At 35.3% G+C, this 22,350-nt stretch overlaps 1 protein-coding gene across 3 annotated transcripts in view; it reads left to right on the top strand.

The window, feature by feature from the left end:
* Positions 1 to 22,350, top strand: part of adgra1b (adhesion G protein-coupled receptor A1b) — a 130,680-nt gene that overhangs the window by 30,764 nt on the left and 77,566 nt on the right. For all 3 annotated transcript variants that reach the window (XM_088635009.1, XM_088635007.1, XM_088635008.1), the window contains exons 3-7: positions 4,707 to 4,778; positions 6,504 to 6,575; positions 7,567 to 7,638; positions 10,881 to 11,044; positions 15,537 to 15,750. In XM_088635009.1, the coding sequence (XP_088491135.1) occupies positions 4,707 to 4,778; positions 6,504 to 6,575; positions 7,567 to 7,638; positions 10,881 to 11,044; positions 15,537 to 15,750 (594 nt within the window). The remainder of the gene's footprint in view (positions 1 to 4,706; positions 4,779 to 6,503; positions 6,576 to 7,566; positions 7,639 to 10,880; positions 11,045 to 15,536; positions 15,751 to 22,350) is intronic.

The raw sequence follows: 22,350 nt of genomic DNA, 5'->3' as shown, positions 1-22,350 counted from the left end.
TTCCTGATCAATGTGGTATTTTGTTTCTGATTAAATTTGGTTTTACCGAATTAGCCTTTAGTGGGGAGCTCCTCACCTTTAGGTAAACACTTAATGGCAGAACCAAGAACAACTATAGAAGGAAAAATTTTGTGAGTCTATTGAACATACAAATATTGTGAGGCCATCAAACAAACATCTTGAGCTGTATGGAAAATATGATACTCAGCTGCTCATTCTGTGGAAGGAGTGCTGCCTTTAGCAATGTAACAAAAGAAAAGAGTGAACTGCAAGTATGCTCACTCTTGTAAAGGACTGAAAGTTGGATGAAACAAATATTAAATGTGGAAGTGATGCCTCAGGGCATGCAATAAAACGGCCCTAGCACAGTAGCTCGCATCTCAGTTCTAAACCATTTTGCCCACAGAAAATCACAGAAACCCAACAGTTCTGCTTATCTGTGGGCTACCCAAGATTCTGAACCTAATGATCTCCATTGTAATTTTCTGAATTTTTGACAGCACCTATTAGTACAGTATCATTCATTTGTTCATTCGCTCATTCATTTGAGCTGAATACCACTTCAATGAAGAGAAGGGTGCACAATATTTTACTGCACAGAAACATAATTCTTCCTACCCCCTAGAGCTCCCACATTTATAATAACTAGGTTGAATGAAATGGACACATTTGTATTACAGGACCTTTTCCTTACCAACCTTTTTAACAGAAGTAGTATAGAGCATGCTGAATGTTCTATATTCTCGACAGCTCTGCTTTGAACTACTTTAACTTTTCTTTTAAAATTGAGTTAGTAAACACACCAGAGATGGTGGATCTCATGTATGAAACTTTATCATGGTGAATTAATCCTAGTATTTTTCGAGCTTTCATTACAGTTAAGGCTGATAGGGGTCCCTGTGGTTTTAACAACTGTGCTTTACTATAGCAGACCCCAAGTAACCTATGAGATCCCCCAGTATAAACAGTGATATCTGATATGCTAATTAGAAACATACTGAAAATCTAGTGTAGTAAAGCACAATGAGGACATGTTAACACCATAGGAAAAATGAGGTAAAAATACCAAATGTGCAAATTTCCCTTGGTAATATTTTTTAAGGATTAAAGTTTTGTTTTACATTAAACAACATTAAACATTAAAACTGAGACTCAAACATTCTTCTTGCAGCTTCTTTAGAATTCTGTATGCATTTAATAGATTTTATCAACCCCACAATTTAATTGTGTGACCTCAGAGTTCCTGTATGTAGCCAAGTGGGTTTGTTCACCTCTACATCAATATTGAGAAATGCATCTTTCTCTTAATTCTACATGAAATTTCTGAATGTCCATGTCAGTGGAGGTTCCCATAAAGTTATGAATTTAAAAACCATGGAGCAGTGAAAAATGAAGACCTACTTCAGTAGGCTTGCAAATGTTAACTTTTAAGATATAAGCTTTATTGCTGAATTTCAGAGGAAGCAGGAAAGCAGGAACTACAGATGTAGTTCTGCACATCAAACACTGGGGAGTCGAAAAATGCTTCTTTTTTAAACATTCGTCTCCTTGAGTTTATCCAGCTGTAGGTTTTTGCCCTTGGCAATTAAGTTTCTTTTATACAACAGAAACGGGTGATTGATATTCCTTACTGGCTGTCTGCGTGACTGAAGAAATGCAGGCCTTATATTCAGGAAATAGAAATAATTATTTGTTTTTACTTCATTTTCATCCAGGCGTAATGCAGTCTTGTTTTCTTTATCTGATTAGCATGCTATATAAAGATGAATAACATTTTACAGTTATTTTGTATGTTAAAACATAGCAATTTGTAGTCTTTGGTAAAATAGCAGGTCAAATGTTTGGTTAACATTCCTCAGAATGACACCTCTGCAATATCTGAAAACTTCAGCTTGTGTGGCAAAATAATTATCTGTGCTCCAGTGGTGCTTATAAGTGCTAAGTAGGTAAAGGGGAATGGCACGATCATGAGATTATGTATTTTCGATTTTGGGCAAATGATCCAAAGGATATTATCAAGTCTAGAGAGAATGACCTTGTGTAAAAGATATTTACAATGTCTTGCAGTACTAATTTTGTCTGCGTACTTGCATCAATAGCATGCAAGCACTGAAAAAGAAAGACTTAAAATTTTACTTCACTTCCAATGTAAGAAGCATTTTTACATTCCCTGTTTAGATGTTACTGTTAAATGTCACTATGTCTATATAGTGTTACTGTAAATGTTTATCTACTGTCATTACTACTGCCATGATAATGACAACAGGTACAGTATGCCTACTCTTGTTGTCTATTACAAAAACTAGCACTATGCTGTGATGACTAGTACAAATAGTGGTAATGTTACTGCAGTTACAGTACATCTGCTCCTGTTTGTACTTCTGCTACTGCTAACATTAGTGAAAGTTAAAGTATTTTAAGATCACTTTATTGGCCATATACAATTTCTTGTATTAGTGTTTGATCTTATGTTAAAAATATACTTTTTTCAGGCTTAGGTAATTGCTCATATTTTTTTTACATTTTGACCTGTTACAGCCCACACAAATGTTTATGATTGAATGTCTCAGAATGATTTGTTTAACTATAAATTTAAACTTTTTTTGTGCCCAAAGGAAATTCAGTATCAAAACACACCAGTCAGTCTGATTTGCAGCTTGTATCCTGCCTTCCAGCATTTGTCTGGTGGAGAATTCCACATGCTGTAATATTTTGTAAAGATGAAATTCAAATAACAAAGCTAAGAGTGTTGACCAATATCATTTTCAATGACTTAATCTTAATGGCCAAGTAATTGCAAAAGGGAAGTGTATCTTAACATTTGATTCTGATGACTAAATATATTACATGTCATTAAATGGTAATGGAGAATAAATCAATTTATTAAATGCTATTTAAAAGTCATCCAACAATTTCATTGAAAAAAATGAACACATTTTGCTGGAGCAAATATTTTTTGAGGATTTTTAATTAAGGCATTAAAATTTCTGAATAAGTTGAAAAGTTTTTTTTTTCCAACTGGAGAATACATTTTTGAAGATTTTTGTAAGGTTAAGCAAGCAATAAGCAGTATGATTACTATGGTTCAGTCATTTTGCAATTTCATCAATTTTGTTCGTGAAAGGGATGCACCCCAAACCATCAGTATTACATCAACAGTTAATAAGTTTGTTTTTATGTGCCAACATATTTAAACAGTAATGTAAAAAGAACTTTTCAAATCAGTTGTTTTTTTGGAAGTAAATTTTGGAAGACACTCTAATGAGGAGAAAAAAGCATAAAACAGACCAAACTGCAGCTCAGAATGTATTAGGCCATTATATAATCTCTATATGCTCTAAATCATCTCTGTAATGCCACACTACTAAACCTAGAAATTTGTCTTTTTTGTGGAGTTTTCTGAGTTATGTCAATCTGTCTGCTCTATTTACCATCTAATGTAAGATAATAGTATTGCTACAGTATTTGTTGATGCAGGATGACTCTTAAATAGACTATTATATTCATTGGTTGTACTGGCTGAATAACCTATTTTTTATGATGGTTTCTTTAAAAAAGAGGCTTGTTTGCCTTGCAAAGTCATTATATGTATTTAATCCACCTATATTATCCACCTAGTGTCTCTGATGTTGAGGCGTGAGGATTAACAAAACCTGTTCTTGTTCCTTGTAAGTGTCCACTCTTAAGTGGACTCTGTAGTGTACAGGAATGAGGGGAAACTGGGATACAATTTCAGGAAGTTTGTATTGGACAAGAAAATGTCTCTCATAGAAAGGCAAACCATTTTTAGAAACATGTAATTAGTGGAAGAGCGGATATTAAAAATGAACATTGCCTCAGAGAGTGAAATAATTGCATTATTTTTATTTATGTTGTCTTTTTGCAAATGTGTCAGGATTTAGGGTAGTTTTATGATGTCAGATCATTAAGAGGAAGGTTTTATGGGAGCTTCGCATATCCACTCCACTGTACCCTTAATCAATGTACTGTATAACTATGTAGTATTACAGATGTACTTCACTGTTAGAGCTCTTGGTCTGTCCGATACTTAAGCTGCAATACAGTTTGTTAAAACATTCAGCTGAGTGTACATGAGGTCATTACAATAAGAAGTGCGATGTCCTGAAGGGAAATGAAGAACATATTAATTACTGAAAAATATTTGTTCAAATGAACTTTTATTTCAATTTAAAATCATAACTGAATTGCAGGTAGTAGCAGTAAATAATATTGAAGGTGGAGAATTAAAGACAATGGTTCTCAATAAAGAACTATTGCTGTTCTGAATAAATTTTAAAAAGCCTTACTTGCTTCCACTGGAGTTAATTCAGTGTATTTGCGCACACCATTTTTTATCATGATGTTTATGACCTGTATCCCAATCTGCTGCAGGGTTAGATTTAAAAAAAGTCATATGATATGTGTCCAGCTCACTTCTTTAGATCTGTTCTACAACTGCAAACAATGTTTAACATTTCTACATCTTTTAAATTATTGACATTTAAGGGTAAATTAATATTCTTTGAAGAGGTGATCTCTGTAATTGGACATAAGGTCATTAGATTCTCTACAGGAGATGTAAATTATGAGCAGTATCAATGATTTGCTAGCAGTGATGTCTGAAATGCATTACTCTGCTTTTGTTAATATTACAATATATAATACATCATGACACTGCAAGTAATATTTCTCTTTTTCTTTTTCAGAGATTTGAAGAATAATTTAATTAGTATCATTGAGCCTGGGGCTTTCCGTGGACTTTCAGAACTGAAGAGGCTGTAAGTGCTACTGTAATTGTAACTGCATAGGACAGTAGAGTTCTTCATCAGAGTCTGACACATACAGAATGCCATAGGAAATTTACCCTCATTAAATCCTTACTATAAATGCATTTCCTCTCAATCCTGACATGAATCTGTCCTTTTTTACCTTGGCAAATCCTTGTTTTTTCATAGCATCATAAGGCTGGAAGGTCAAGTATGAAATAGTTTTGTGTGATCTTACTCAAATAATGTTCAGAACATATTATATTCGTGTAACAGGTTTCAGAGCAGTTTGAACTACAGTGTACAAAAATAAAAGATCTAACAGTCAGAATTAACTGCTGGAAAACACCCAGGTTTATTACATCACGAAAATCTGTCTTGTTACTTGATCAGCTTGAACATTTCAGCATTTTAAATCCCGCTGTCTGCTAAAATAAACTGAAATTTACCCTCTGCTTTTTAGTGTTCATTCTTAATCTGCAGTTTTACAGCCAGTTTCCTCTTGTACCAGCAGGTCTACAAAGAGAGCTCTTGTTAAAAATCCCTCTCTTTTGAAATTAACTTTAGTTCCCTTGTAATTTAAATCTTGATCACCAAGCATCAGTTCTCTTGGTTTCATATTACATGATGTTTATTTTAATATACAGGATTAAGAAAGGGTATCTAAAAGGAATTTCTTGAACATTTTGGAATGTGGGTGTTGTCTGCAGATGTGACATCAAAGTGCAAATGCTACTGTTGTATGAAAGTGAAATTGCTCTGACACATTAAACCAGCCTTAAATGCAGTTTCACACTTTAAAATGTTCCTGGAAGTGATTTAATTATAATGGTTTTGATTTGGAATGGCGGTGGGAATTGAATCTGCCTTGAGGTCAATTGAAAGGTCCCAGACTGGTGATTACGTCGAACAGTTTGTTTGCACTCTTACCAAGGCTTTGGGAAAACAGAGCTTTAATTAAAACAGCCGGGGTGAACAAAGCTTGACTGTGATTCCAAAAGGCAATTTAAGAAAGTAACAAAAACATTGAGCAAATGAACAAGGCACACCTATTGTGATTTCAAAAGAGCCATTGCCCAGAGGTGCAAGAGGTTATCATTAATCTTATATCTGGTAAATCCTTCTAAATAAACCATGCAACCATCGTCTGCTGTGGGATGTCATCCTTAACCTGCCATTTCAAGCCTGCACAAAAAGAATATTAAAGAATAATTAAAAACTTTGTTACTGAACTATTAATTTTCTTGCATTCTCTGTAGATTAAGATGCTTATTGGATTAATCTGAACTACATCTTTAGCTTTGTTGAAACATTTTCAATCATGCAAAGAATAATGTTGCAAACTGTTTTCACAAATTATAAATTATAACAATAAGTTGCAGCTGAACCATCAAAAATATATCTTTGAGGTGTTGTGATACAGAATTTGGAGGCTTACTTTGTGTAACAGTGTTTTATTGCAGCTCATAAAATTGTCATGCTTATAATGCACTGTGCTTTTTATTATGCCCTTGTTTTAAAGCAGAACACAACATTTTTTTTAATTGCCTTTAAAATTTGAAAACTTAATATAAAAAAATACTTGTAGATTTAAAATATATTAATTTTCAAGTGTATTTTAAAAATATACACCCTAGTTTTCACTAAACATCAGATGACTAACTTGCATAAGAAGAATATTATATAGGTCGTTATAATTCTAAATAAATAATAGTAAAGGTATTTTTGTTACTTTAGGGATCTCTCCAACAACAGGATTGGCTGCCTATCTGCTGAAATGTTTGTAGACCTCAGTAATCTATCAAAATTGTAAGTATATATTTATTTTTTCAGTGTAACCATATAAAAAAATGTGGTAATATATATAATTTAAACCAACTTTGGTTGCTTAGTGTCTGCCAGATATTTTTGTTTTCCTCTGCCAATAAATATTGGAGTGTTCTTACCCATACTGTTCATTTTCCATTTTTAGCAACATGCTGAATTACTATAGCAGTATTCAGTTGTTAAAACAAACCTGACTGTAAAATTCATTGCTGTACATTTTCAAAAATTATGACAATGGGGATGTTAGACATTCAACATAATGACCTAAATGTCACTCCTATCTGAAATCAGTCAAAGAAGAATCTGAGAAGGCATTTCAGAAGTTTGTTGTATTTGTATTTGAATATTATTGTTATTTATCAGATGCCTTATCTAGGGTGACTTACATATATGCAGAAAGATTTGTATGTGTGTGAATTGTGAGTACAAATATGTGCACCTGTGGTAGCTGGTTACTGTAGATGACATTCTAAGAGAGAAAAGACAGACTGATAGAGAGTTCAAGTTAATGCTTGAAATACTTCTGCATCTGTAGGTGAACTCTTTGAAATTGTCTTCCAAAACATAAAATAACACCTTTAAAGGTACCAGTGTTTTCTACATTCATATCTCAGAATTTGTTACTCCTTTGATTTTTTTAAAATTTAAATTAGACTTCGGCTCAGATTCAATCAAAATTTTGACACTCTAGTGGCAAACTACTACCCCAGTACTTGATGACATTGGGTTGGTTGCTGCCGGCGTCTTCTTTGTACCCAATAGAAGGGATTGCAATTTACATTTGGCAAGTTAGTTGAAATGCTGATTTAATTAGGGCCTTACTATTCTGCTTTTTCTACTGTCTTTAGAATTCCAAACCTGTCTTTTAAGTATTCTGTACTCTATTTATATATTTCACTCATATCCTTTAATGTTTCTGCTTAAATTACTTAACTGCTTATTCAATGAATGCATCTCCTCCATATAATTACAGAAATCTATCAGGAAATATTTTCTCATCTCTCCCAGAGGGGCTTTTTTCTCATCTTGTGTCTCTCAAAGTCTTGTAAGTATATAAATATGAGAGGTTAAGTTTTCATCCGTATATTTGAACGATACTGTATATAAGCCTGTTTTTTTTGTATTTCTTATATTCAGATTGGTTGGATCATAACAAATTACTTTAAAATAGTAACTCGTTGTTAGCTAGTTGTGAATGCAGTTCCCCTGGGGGTGACATGCAAGTGCCAGAGTCATGCTGGGTTAAGTGGCAAGAAGCACCATGACTCTGGTGACTTGCTGTCTGTTTGCAGTGATGTCAGCAAGATTGGTGCAGCTCCTCTTTATTCTGTCTTCATTCTGGCTGTGTCGTTCATCCCTCTCTGCAAACAAGTGTAATGCAAACGGTACATTTACGTGGTTTACTGCATTTCCACATTAAGGCTGTCTCTGCTGCCGTTCCCTAATTTCAAATTATAGTAACTCTCCATTGTAGAATGTGTATTTTTTTTTGTTGTTTTAGAAAGTGTTGTGCTCTGCATTGTGGTAGGGAGGTCTCATAGACCTTAGTCTCTTGGAGTTAGAAATTCCAAATAATAATCATGATTCCTTAGTTGAATCACTGTGAAGATAATTGTAATTAAGGAGAGCATTAATCCTCTCTCGTTTATTGACATGTTTTGACTACATCTTGTTTATCTGATATGTCCATCACTGTTTATCCATCTCTATTGCATTTCTATTATTTAAATACATACAGTATAGACTAAAGCATAAACAAGTGCTTAAGCCCTCCCATTATGATGCCTGCCCACTGTGACACAAATGCCAGCAAAACCCCCCAGAACTAGATTTAATTTTGAGAATTCAGATAAGGACAACATAAACTACAGGTGCAGTACCTCATAACACTGTCCTCATTGCTTCATATTGAACTTCTATACCACTAATATAGCAATAAGGACTCCCGAAAATGAGTGAACAGACTTTTAAGAATTTTTTTTTTAAACCAAGTGAAACAGTACAAAATTTCCTCCCGCCATCAGCATTGTCCCACTTCGAGTTTTTAAGACCCCAAAAATGAAGTATGAAGTCAGACCACTACAGTAAAAGTACTAAGTCCATGTAGTAACATTGTGCATAAGCAGCAGCAGTCCATGTCCCACCTTCCGTTGTGTGAGTAATATGGAGACCAGTGAAGCCAGGGAAGTGAAGTGGAGGATTGCCAACTTCTTTTTAGGTACAGTGAGACCAACCACCCTGATAGGTTTCTGCTGCTTTTTAGCAGGAGTACTAGGAGAAATAAGGGGATATTCTTGTTCAGAACAATGGTCAAATAATAGGAAATCACTTTCCAAACCTTAACCACTGGTGTATGTTGCGCAAATGCATGAAAAAGCTTCCCTTAGCACCCACTGCACAAGCCATACACAAGAGACTAAGGCCAAGTTATTCATAGGCCACTAGCAAAATTCTTCCAACACTCGAGACAGGGGAAGACCGATTTACAGGAAGATGCTAACATTGCACCCTTACATAATGAGGGCGACAAAATCAGGTTTTTATAGACAAGTTTTATTTCTAATAGATGTAAGGTTGTGGAAATGATGATTAGAATTTAGCTAGAGGATTATTTTTATGGCAACAGGATTCTTGGGGATAGTCAATATGTATTCAGGAAAGTTAGAGGTTTTTGAACAGGAGTTCTTAGTGAAAGATTAATTCTCACATTGCAGGCAGTAGGCATTTATAGAAATACATGTACAGTATTTGTATTAAGAACTTCTTAATAGAAAGTTATACAGATAATATGGGATTAGTGATGTACCACAAAGATATACTGTACAGTATATTGGAAGTACTGCTCTTCCTAATTTATACCTATGATTTATATTCTGGTATAATTAAAGTTGTGCATCATGTCAAATTAGGAGTTTTAACATATATTGTAAAAGGTGCACATAAAATAAAATAAAAAGATTTGAAAACACTGAGCACTGATTTTTAAATTTCTTCATAATCTGGGGAAGCAATAAACAGGCTAACAGAATGTTGGGTTTTATATTTAAAAGTATAGTATTTAAATCAAAGAAATGTTATGTTAAAAATGTTGCAAAGCACAAGTAAATCTTGTTTTATGTATGATGTTGGACCAATAATATTGGTTACCAAGTTAAAAAAAATATTTTTATAAAGTTTATACAATACCTGACTCTGGCAGGCTAAAAAAACTATATATTTTCATAAGACAGTTGTTTCATAATCATAAGAAAGAGTGGCACAGTGGTGCATTGCTGCCTTGCAGCACTGGGGCCCTGGGTTCAAATCCAGATGGGGTGCTATCTGTGTGGAGTTTGTACAGTATACTCCTGTGTTTGGGGTGCTTTCCTCTGGGTGCTCCAGTTACCTGCCACAGTCCAAAGACATACTGGTAGGTTAATTGGCTTCTTGAGAAACCATCTACACAATTCATAGATTTTGTATCAGATTAGATTCTGAATTATCTTCCTGATCTTCACTTAATACATGCATTTATAACACCCTTGTCAAGAAATTGCAAGACTTCTCAGACTAAGTATTCTCAGCATCTTACAAGAGTTCTAAACTCATTTATATGATTACCTGTGGTGACCTGTAGCTCTGATTTCATCCTACAGTCCAAAGTCATACTGGTAGGTTAATTAGCTTCTTGGAAAACTTGGCCCTGGTGTGATTGTGTGCATGTCTGTGTGTCTTCCCTCCAGTGGACTGGTGTCCCATTCAGGTTGTATCCTGCCTTGTGCCTTACCGAGATACAGTAGGTTACAGCTCCCTGTATGGGATAAAGGAGTTTAAAGAGCTTTTAAAAATCATACCATCAGGCACTCCTTCACATTGGAGATTGAATAGACCAGATTATTGTAAGGGTTTATTGCAAATATATAGTGCAACACTTAATATGAGATCTGCTCATAATCCAGGCCTTGTTACTCATCTGAAGACGAGGCTCCACATGTGTACAACTCCACCTCTGTGAAACTACAGCGTTTAATGCCTTTAATTGGATCAATTTATTGTGCTATTTTTTTCTCTTATTTAAGAGAAGTTTAACATTTAATACATGTTCTACTCTGCGGCACTCTGAACATTTTGAAAAACAATCAGAAAAAAAGGTATTACTGTATCTTTTGGAAACCTTTACTGTATATGTAAATGTTTTAAACATATGTCCTTTCAAAGCTGCTTTCCATGTCTATTATTCATGATTGAGATTATGTACTATGAAAGGCACTATATAAAAAACTAGCAATTATGTTTTGTTTTATACAGGCACTTCAGTTCGGAATCACTCTTCTGTGACTGTAACCTTAAATGGCTTTTACTCTTGGCCAGAGCAAATTCTATCAGAATAGGAAATGAAACCCGGTGCTCTTACCCAAGTTCCTTACATGGCCTAGAATTCCGGAATCTGAAAGAGCACCAGTTAAAATGTGGTAAGTAAAGACAGTTTTGGCTGGTTTCATTATTTTATTTTTTACTGCATGTTTGACCCCAGCATTTGGAAATGCACAAGTTATTGTAAATTGTGGCCTGTATATGCAGCTACTTATTCTGACAGATATCTCCAATACACAACTAAATGTTAACATACTTAAGAATTAATAACATAATTATTCAATGTTTAATTAAGAACAAGGAAGAACTTTGCTACACCTTATATACAGTAGGTTGCTAAAATAAACTTTGGAGGACTCCAGTCTTTCAATTTAGTATTAATAATATGGTTCAGGAGGATAAGATTTGCTCTTATCAGTTGTCTTGGCAGAGATACTTGTTCTCTCTATTAAGGTATAAAGGAAAGCAAGAAATCTCTTTACATGTACAGTATCTGTAAAAGAGTAAAGCATATCTGATAGCAATATTTAGCTTTTGCAAATTATGTGTTAGGGTTGCTGTTTTTGATGTCTCTGTGAAGCTGGGAATTCAGAGAAAAATCCACGAGTGCAAAAAATATAATTCAAAAATTATAAATACTGTTTGTTGTTGTTTTTTGAAGTATTTCTTAAACCTTTGTGCCTGCTTGTTATCAAAGCCAGTGGTGATCTCTGAATGGTGAAGGTCAGTTCTAGCTCATTTGTTAGGGTCATGAATATTAATGCCGTGATGGTGGAGTAAAGACGCAGCCTAGGACTCTGTTAGACAGTCTGCCTTGGGGACCTGATACACTAGCATTGCAGACTATGATTGCGGGTAGTTAGGCACACCCCTGCAGTCTTTTAAAAAATCATGCACAAAATTTCTGTGCTCTTTGAATTCTGATTTTGCAATATTATAGTGTGGTTATCCTACTATAGAAAGAGCTACCACCCCCTCAAGATTCAGCCACACAATTGTACTTCTGTATTCTTAATTGCTGTATAACAGTTTTTTAGCATCTTAATAGAAAAATAGCCATGGAAGATTTCAGCAGAAAACAGCCTGGAGTTTTATTTCAAAGCTATAACCTCCTCCCAGATAAAGTGAAAAAGAAAATATCAAGGCCAAGAAAGCTATTTTATAACTTAAGACTTTGTTTTTTTTTAAATGTTTTCACTATGTGAAATGTCTCGGACTGCATAACTGCCTGAGCAAAAGAAAAATGGTTCTGCATTTTCCATTTCCATTTTGTTTTATTTGAAACTGTAGGGAATTTTGGTCTGATGTTTGAGAGTGTCATTCTTTACTCTCGGCTTCCTGCATTTACTGACAATATTTCATACCCAAATCTTGGATGAAAAACATACGTTAGTCAGCACAAGTGAAGCATTCTTGTGTGTTTTTAATTATATCGAACTGCCCAGACCTCAGCAAGGATTTGGACGCAGTGCACTTGAGAGGATTCAGTAATTCTAGCCTTGCACCATGCCTATGGGATTGACCTGGAAATAGTTGAAAAAATACCAAGTAAAGCATTTGCAAAAGCATATCCCCTATTGGATTACAATACTTGATATTTCTTAAAACATGAATTGCATGATTATGTCTACTTATCAGCCACCTGTTTCCATCATTCACAGTAGATTTTAGATATATTTTATTAGACTTCCAGGGAGTAGAAGTCTGTAGTGATTGTAACGGCTTTAGCTGTGGTGGTTATAAAGAATGTTTTCACACTTTTGTAGCTTTGTGTTCAAAGACCTGACAAACTTACAAACATCATGCTAGGTATGCTGAGACAGATGAACAATAATATGATGTGACAAAAAGCAGGATCCTGCTTCAGCCATGGTGATTGTCTGACCCTTGTATTCAAAAACCCTTTTTAAAAATCATCTTATGCACCACTGCCCCAGTTGAATTGAGACTCGAAGGGTTTGATTAACAACAAACACTGCCAGAAAAGCACATTTTTACTCCTGCAGCAGGTCAGAAACTGTTGTATGAAACCCATCATGGACCATCATACAACAGCTCTTAGTTATGAACTGTTTAGTCGATTGTTGTTGTAAGATATGCAGACACTGGTGAAAGCTTTAAATAAATTGTTTAACCTCATAAGATAAAAATATTATAACTCCTATTTGCATTGAAGGTGTCTAAAACTTTTGCACAGCAGTGTATATTTATTGTACATTCACAGTGCCACTCAAATAAACAATAAAATTGCAACTTGTATGTATCTTGTTACAAGACCAGAAAAAAGACACTTGAGACCTGTCCCTGAAAATGTCTGACAAAGCAAAAAAATATTTAGTGAATTCCTGAGGTTAAGAGAAAATAAACTTAGTGTTGCAATACATCTCTGTATGTAAAAAATATTAACTTTCATACATTGCAGTGTACTGTATGTATATATTCACAGAAATGTTCTACGTTTTGTCAAGAACCTGTTATGAGTGCAGTTACCAGTTACTGTACCCGTTACTTAGTGCGATAAAAGTGCTTATGTAATGAATCTAATGATGTCTTATCCTGGATGCACTCAGGGTGATGATCCATTCACAAATGCCTGATTGCTTGAGGTTCTATTGGCACTGTTGTAAATGTGTAGTTAATTAATATTGAGTCATAAAACTCAGTACTGATTCATCAAGATGAATCTTCTATCTTGAAGTGGAATAAATATGTCTTGACTGATGTTAATTAAGCATACATATAAGGATACATCTGACATGTTTTGTGATTCGATTCCCCTTCTACATTCTACATTTTCAAATAATTGTGTTGAAAAGTGGACAGGGACTCTGCTCATTTCAGCTCTAGAGACATTAGAACTGAATGAATAGGTAAAGCAGAGAAATGTGAGTAATTTCTGCAGATTCTTTGCCAAGTGTTAGATCTGTTAATGACCAGGCTGTCTCATTTTCTTTAAGATATTTGCTGCTCAAATAAGACTAATTCAGTAGTCTTCACAAATTAAGGTAATAAGTTTAATAAGGCTATTTGTTAATGACATCTTAGAATTTTTTTAACATAGCTTGAACTTACAGTACATTAAAATCCATGTCTTCTGTACAGTTTATTAAAGTATTATATATTGCAGTGTTAATAGGCATTTCAGTTCGTTAAATGAGTGTTTAAATGTTTTTTGTTTAAACAGCTAATGATCAACAGAAGAAATAACTTTAAATGATAAAAATGTTCTGGCTGGATAAAAGGAAGCAAATGTTCACAAATTGTCATCCAATCCTATTTCAAATTCAGATAAAAGGATGTATTATTTTGGATTAAAATGGATTAGGTTGTCTGACATCATTGGATGTTTTTATTCTCATGATCGTATTGATGAATGTATGTGCTTTAAATAACTTTGTTTTTAAGTAATGCTGTTGGGTATTTAAATTTGCTTGTCACATTATTCATGTTGTTTTAGTATTGACATATGTGGCGTGATTGAGTTACTACTGCCTTCTTGACAAGGACTCACTTGAGCAATTTCTCAGTAAAGCTCCATGGTTAAATAGGGGTAGAATAAAAATAAAATACCAGATGTTTTATGCTAAAATGAGGTCAATAACCTCTTTTGTTTTTCCTAATACTGATTCTGGAATGGTCATCTTGTCTGGCATAAAAGAAGGTGCAGAAATCAAACACTGATCAAATAAATGTGAGTGTTAGGGGTACTGTAAGAATATGCCAGTAATTTCCAGCTGTCACACAATTGCTTCACTGTACAGAGTCGTGAGTGGAAACATAAACATCTTGGGCTCTTTAAATATTAAGGAAATGTGGTAGTGTAAAGAAAGACGTATCTGGCTTGCCCACAGCGAGTTCATTGACTGTAAAATGTGGAACACAGTGTATTCCTGTTAGCCCAACCATAGAATTTGCTTTTTTTCCACAAAAAAGTTATTGTTAGCTTAATTTCCAGTGACAGGAAAAGTTAAACAGCACTTTGAAATAACACAGAATTTAATGCTTTTATTTCTAAACCATAGTGAGAAACTTTATCATTTGAGAACATAATTTTGCAGCACACAACATTACTTTGACAAATTGTTGATATGCATATGTGCTTTCTGCAGTTGATACAGGCATATGTTTCTAACTTGAACATTTCAGTTCTGTTAAACGTGCCACAGTTAATTTGGCCTGATTAAAATTGTATTAAATTTACCTAAAGTTGCTATAAAACAGTTGTCTGGAAACATATATTGATTTACATGTATTTACATTATCTCACCATGCTTGAGAGACATGGGAATCCTGCTGAACTGGGCATCCGATTAAGTTTTTCTTGGATGATGGTCAACCTACAGTATAACAAACTTCCAATATTGAACGATTGCTTGGTGGTGGTGGTATTGCTAAATTATAATATCTATCCAAACAGTATTGGAAGAGATGGATTTTTCTTGCAAATTGAAACTTACATTGTTTCACTTACCATGGAGTTTAAATTACATTAAGCTTTAGCTTATAATTGCAATTAATTCTTTCCTGCTTTCTAGGAAATGGTTTCTACCTGTGGATCTCTAAAATCCATCTTTTCATCTTCTTTTCCAGTTGGACCCCTGGAGCTGCCATTATTTCAGCTGATCCCTTCTCAGAGACAGGTTGTTTTCCAAGGGGACAGATTGCCATTGCAATGTACAGCCACTTATGTTGACAGTACTGTCACAGTGCAGTGGAAACACAATGGATACCCAGTCCAAAGTGAAGAAGAAAATGGAGTCTTTGTTGAAGGCAACATTATCCATGACTGCTGCTTAATTACAAGGTAAATAAATATACAAGCCTACTCTTTTTGGGGGTTTTTCCTGAATTTCATCTGTCCAGGCTGCGATAACTGATGTCTGATTTAAAATGTTGATCGAGAAAACTATATAATTAAAAATTTGTGACTTGAATCAAAAATGGTAAAATGCAATTAAATTGGCAAAGAGCCATGGCTTTTAAGTAGTTACTGCCCCCTTCTGGGACAATATAAGTGCTTCAGAAATCGAATCTGAGTGAAAGGTTGCATATAGTAATAAAAATAAATATTTTTCAGTGTATATAAAAGCCTGTTGCAGCAAATCATATTTTAAGAAGGTTTCCTGTTCCTCTTATTGTCTGCGAATAGTATGCTGGATCATAATCCTTTCAAACTGTAAAAATCATTGCTGTTTGGAGGAGTTTTTCTGGGAATTGGGACTTTCATTTCCAGTGCTTTCAACAGGGAACCCCTCCCCCCAGTTCAGACCGACATGGGGTTTTTTTGCAAAGAATTTTCAAATCATGAACTTTTGTCCTATACTTTGTATGAAACATTCTTTGGTAATCTGTGTCACTAATTTCCTATTTTACAACTTTAGAGTTTGTGAGCTTTTCATTCCATCTTAAAAATTCTTTTAACTACATGTATTTATTAGTGCTTTACATGCAAATTACTGTAAATGTAACGTTTTTTTCAATTAAATGAATTATACATTCATACTGTATGTAACTTTACTTGGCTGTTTGCATTTTTCCCTTGAGAAATGCAAGGAAATAGTCTCATTTCTTCTGCAAGCTCATATTTATAATTCTTAGCCAACAATAACACTGCTCTTTTCAATCATGCTACACATGGCCTATTTTTTCTATATCATAAACAATATCAAAGTTCTGTGTTGGAAAAGTGCACTGACAGCAACATTTTTCAAACGAAGTACAGTCTAGGCAAGAGGACTCATAATGTTCTTAATAAAAGCAAGTCACTGAATTAAGAAATTAACTCTCCAGATTAGTATCGATACCAGTGTAACCTAACATGCCATAAATTGTTTAAATCCTAATTTTCTTCAGTGCTATACTAAATTTTGTATCTTAGATAAGCATTTTCCTCTCCTTTGTAAAAAAAAAACATTTTCCGCCAGTGTTCATTTTTTTACCCTTGTGCCAATGTTGGTGCTATCCAATAACATATAACATAATAAACATTATTATGTTAAAATTATACATTATTATAACATACAGGGGACTCTGGAATTATTGACAACCCTTGATAAATATTAAGGAAAAAAGTATAAAACAAATAGAGTTCATTAAGCACTGAAATATATTACTAACATAAGGAATTAATTATCATGAATTAATGATTCAATGGAATCAACCAAGTAAAAAAACATTACATTTATGAATTATTTTCCACAAAAAAGAAACACAATTATATGCACTCCTGTGTTTAGTACTTGGTGGAGCCTTGTAGTACGTAATGCGTTATCAAGTCGATGAACACATTGGGAGGGATCCTAGACCATTCCACCATGCAGAACCTTTCCAGATCCTTGAGGTTTTTAGGTGTGTGTTTATGGACAGCCCTTTTCAGCTCAGACCACAGGTTTTCAATAGGTTTCAAGTCAGGGGACTGAGATGGCCATGGCAAAACACTGATGTTCTTTTCTGTCAACCATTTCTTTGTTGATTTTGAATAGTGTTTTGGATCATTGTCATGATAAATCCACCTTCGGTCAAGGTGCAGCCTCCTGACAAAGGCAACCAGATTTTTGGCCAATATATCCTGGTACTTTTGAGAATTGATCTTAACAAGGGCCCCAGGACCACTGGCAGTATAAAATAGTATAAAATTAACACTTATTAAACTGTTTAATTCTTAATTTAAATTTTATTGATGGAAAGTGTCATGAATTAATATCTGCTCATGCCTGTAGCTGACTGTTTTCAATGGAGATGTACAGGTACAGTATATCTGCGTGTGTGAGTTCAGGTGTTCTTTATGAATCTGGATTTCACCTGTCAGTGTGATAACACTTTCTTTTAATTCTTCTAGAACGTAAGCCAGAAGTAATCAAAAGGATTCAATCTTGAAGTGCTTAAAAGAACATTTGAGCAATAATTTCTTATTAAAGACCCACTAAATGATTTTACCAGCAAAGGTAAAATGTGGTTCATCATGCTTTAGTAATCAGGCCTTTGAAACCCTTAGCCCAGTGGTGGCCAACACCGGTATAGAGGAGCCACAATCTGGCAGGTAATCCTAACATTTATCCAAGAGATAGCTGCAAAAATGGAGAAGTAGTGCAGGAAGGCTGCAGAAATACAAATATAAGGAAGAAAGGGGATTACCATGTAAATTAAGTCATGGTTGATAATGAGTTAAGAGTATCAAAGGTGAAAGGGAACTTGGTTTCCATCACCTCTCCTGAACCTTTATTAAAAATGTTAATTGTGACAAATATTTACAAATTGGTTATTTGATTTTATGGTGACCCATAAAACCTGCTTAAATTGGGCTCTCCAGAGCCAGGCATATCATGTTCCTTTCTTTAGGCTATTCAGTCTTTTATAGCCATCTCTAAACCTCTTGATTTTAAATCATGCTAATCTTAGCCTGAATAAAACAAGAAAATAAATGAAAAAAAATGTCTCCATTGATCTGCTTGCCTCGCCAGCAGATTTTCTTCATCTTTTTGTTCGGTGTTCTAGCAGAGTGTGGTAGCCATGGAAACTAGATTTAATTGCCTTTCCTCCTTGTTCATCTGATTATAACCGCCACCACCCTGCATTGCTTCTTGAATGTGGAAATGGTGGTTCAGAAATCGATTGGTTGAAGTTGAAGTAGTTATCTGATTTGTCAGTTTAAAAGACATTGTTTCCCCAGTGTATGGCGGGGGATCAGACCTCTTTATTCAGAAGCACTCATCATGCAATGACTGTACAGCAGAGAAGTGATCAATGGGGCTTTACACTGAAGGGTATTGTACATGGAGACTGTCTCTGTGCTGGAGGGCTGTGCTGCACTGGGAGAAACAAAGGGATAGATGCATTATGGCAAATATTGGATTAAGGGATGCTGTTGTTGGTTACTTCATACAGCATAGCTGCATCACCAGAGGCACATGATTCTGCTCAGATAAAACAGCATCAGATGTCAGAAGAACAAATGTTTTTTCATGAGACTTCTTTGGGGAAAAAAAAGGAGGGGTGAAAGTGATTCTATTTATATTGACATCACTCTGTAAAAGTTGCAGGCGAATATAGCCAAGACCCAAACTTAGCTCGGTTTAATCAAGCGTAATCATCACTGCCCAAGAGCCGCAAACTGCTGTTTGTGTTACCCTGTAATAAAAGAGGGGGGGAAAGCTAAAAAAAGAAAATGGGAAGGGAGCAAGTCAAGGAAGTTGGAACAAGCGTCAAGGCTTGGAATGCAGTCCATGAGTGCAGGGTTTAAGTTTACAGTCTCATAAACTATTATGTGTAATCAAATCATTAAACATCATTACAAGAATGTAAACACTCTTAATGAGTCATCTGGGAAATGTTTCACAGAGACAGTCAATAAAGCAGGGTTAATTGTAATTTAGTTATATTTCCCTGTCTTTATCTGTTATCTCCTCTCAAGGTTTATCATTTTGTAGTAAGTATCCTTCACAGGAATTCAGCTGTGTGGATAATGTGACATAGCATGCTAAATTCAGTATTAAATGCACTGATAATTTACCAGAAATACCTATTCTTAAATTTGTGAAAACATTGATGAGTTTTGCATAAAGTAGTGTTTCGCATCTTATTCTCTACAATATAGTTGCTGTCTACAGAATTATCATTTAGAGATGTGGGCTTTGTCTCAGAAATAAACACAAAAAAGATGATCATGTGCAATTATTATTGTTACACCTGGCCAGGTTAGAGCTCCACGGGAACCAATCACATTTGCACAAGGAGCTCGACTCCACCCAGCACCACCTGGACCTCTAGTAGTATGTCAGATTATTTTAGCCACCTGCCTCCAATTGATGAGCAATCAAACCAGGTATTTAACCCCTCCCGCCACTGCCCTGGTGCTCTGTTATGGAGCTACTCTTGTCCGGGTAGTGCAGTCTGTTTGTTTTGCGTATGATACAGAGTTTGTTCAGTTGTCTGCGTGAAACAGTGCCTGTGTTCTCCTGTTCCCACCAGCCCTGTTTTCTGAACCTGCAGTGGGACAGTGGCAGTCAGTGGGAGCGGTCAGTTCTCGGTCAGCTTTCGCCTGCGCAGCCTCAGCTTTCCTCGTCACTCTTAACCTACACAGCCTTGGTTTTCTCTTTTGGCTCTTCTTTATCTCCGTGCACAGCCAGCCTTTCCATTCTTTGTACCGTTCAGATGGATCCCTTCTTCCCTCAGTTGGCCACAAGCTTTTCTATATCCGGCTGCAGCATACGAGTTATCATAAACATGGAGGGCATATTGTTTCTTTGTTGAAGTCTCCAAATGCTGCAGTCAGTATATAAATGATATTTAGTAAATGTAAACACACACAATGTCTCTTTGGGGTTGATATGCATCTGCGTGTGTCAATAGAGGCTCAGGGCCTAATAATAGGCAGCCATATCACCCTGCAACTCACAACTGGCAACCCACTGAAGCTAAGCAGGTCTGAGCCTGGTCAGTACCTGGATGGGAGACCTGGGAAAAACTAAGGTTGCTGCTGGAAGAGGTGTTAGTGGGGCCAGCAGGGGGCGCTCACCCTGCAGTCCATGTGGGTCCTAATGCCCCAGTATAGTGATTGGGACACTATACTGTAAACAGGCGCCGTCCTTCAGATGAGACGTAAAACCGAGGTCCTGACTCTCTGTGGTCATTAAAAATCCCAGGGCGCTTCTCGAAAAGAGTAGGGGTGTAACCCCGGTGTCCTGGCCAAATTTCCAAATTGGCCCTTACCAATCATGGCCTCCTAATAATCCCCCTCTATGAATTGGCTACATTACTCCGCTCTCCTCCCCACTGATAGCTGATGTGTGGTGAGTGTTCTGGCGCACTATGGCTGCCGTCGCATCATCCAGGTGGATGCTGCACATTGGTGGAGGTGGAGGGGAGTCCCCATTACCTGTAAAGCGCTTTGAGTGGAGTGTCCAGAAAATTGTAAGCAATTATTATTATTATTATAATAGAGGTGATTTCTGACATCTAGTGTACAAGTTAACTATGGAAGTTAATAAAACACCCCTACACTGTAGGTCAAGAAACCCAAGCAAGGCCAGTGGCTTCTTTAATGGTCTGTGAAAATGGTTCGTTTTTAATTTCAGCAATTCTGTGGCTGAGAAATAGAGGCGCTATTTTAAAAGACAAGGTAACGACAATAATATACTAATATTTACACACTACTATGTACATTTGGATTGAATTCTAGAGAAATAACTTTACAGAAGGAATTCACTCTTTAACATTTACAGCCTCTGATACACTTAGAGATTGTGCCTTACTTGTAAAGTAAGTGATTTCCATTATTATTTTGAAAATGAATATGGAACTTTAAATTGTATTAGAAATAGTAGTGTATTACTTAGTTGTAAATATGCTGTGGTTTTGTGATGTGTAAATTATAAGATATTAATAAATAAATGTGTTATCTGTTTTTGATCACATTTGAAATTAAAGAAATCATACTTGAACATCTTTTAGCCATATAGTTTATAAACATCACAGAACCCAATATTGGTTTAAGTTTTGAACGATACTATTTTCAAACTGCTTGCGAGTTGATACAGCAGTTTGTGGTTTCATTTGTCTAAAGGAAAGTTGTTGAATAGGGATACTCTGTTATTTCTCTTTTGTGGCCTGGCTTAAAGTTGTACATACATGTGGTTGCTGCACTATAAAATCAGTGTGTGGCTTTCAGGTTATTGACCCCTAACAGTAACAAGATGTTTTAATATGTTATTGCATGGTTATTTGGATACTCTTTAAGGGCAGAAAAACATTTAATGGAATTTAATGTTTTTTACTGTAGCCTTAGTATATACTGCATATGTAATGCATTTGTAATAAATTGTTGATTTATGCTTGATACTGCTAAATACTGTCCATGGTATTTCTCATGTCTCTGTTATGTAGCCTAAGTGCTTACTACTCTACGGTATTACTTCATTTAGTATTTATTTTACAAAACAGTTTAAAAGTAGCTTGGCAATTGGCTTTAAAAGCTTCAGAAAGCACTAGAGACCACCACTATTTTCTTTGTTCCTTTGTTCCAAGGTTTTTGTCTATGCAGATAAACTTCATTATATGATAGAAGTTAAGATAAAAAAAAGTCATTTTCCAGTTGTCAAATATTTTGTCTCTTGAGAACACTGAAAAGGGAATTTTATGAAAAATGTAGTGACAGCATGACGCTTGTTGCTTGGTTTCTCCACATTCAATATGGTATACTATAAATAAGGAACAAATACATTTTGAATATTGTAGCTTGACTGAGTATAGACAATCTGGATTTTGCGTAACTGCAGAATCACATATCTCTGGTGATACCTTGTGTTACGTCCCAGTTTGTGGTCCATGTGTGTTTTGTTGCTGTTCCCCACTTCCTGACCATGATTGTTCTCTCTCCCCCATTGGTCCATCATTATATCATTGTTTC

The sequence above is a fragment of the Lepisosteus platostomus genome, chromosome 6 (genome assembly GCF_059453375.1).
Source record: "Lepisosteus platostomus isolate fLepPlt1 chromosome 6, fLepPlt1.hap1, whole genome shotgun sequence".
Classification (NCBI taxonomy): domain Eukaryota; kingdom Metazoa; phylum Chordata; class Actinopteri; order Semionotiformes; family Lepisosteidae; genus Lepisosteus; species Lepisosteus platostomus.
Note: the sequence above shows the minus strand (reverse complement) of the source record. Positions and strands in the feature narration are given on the sequence as shown.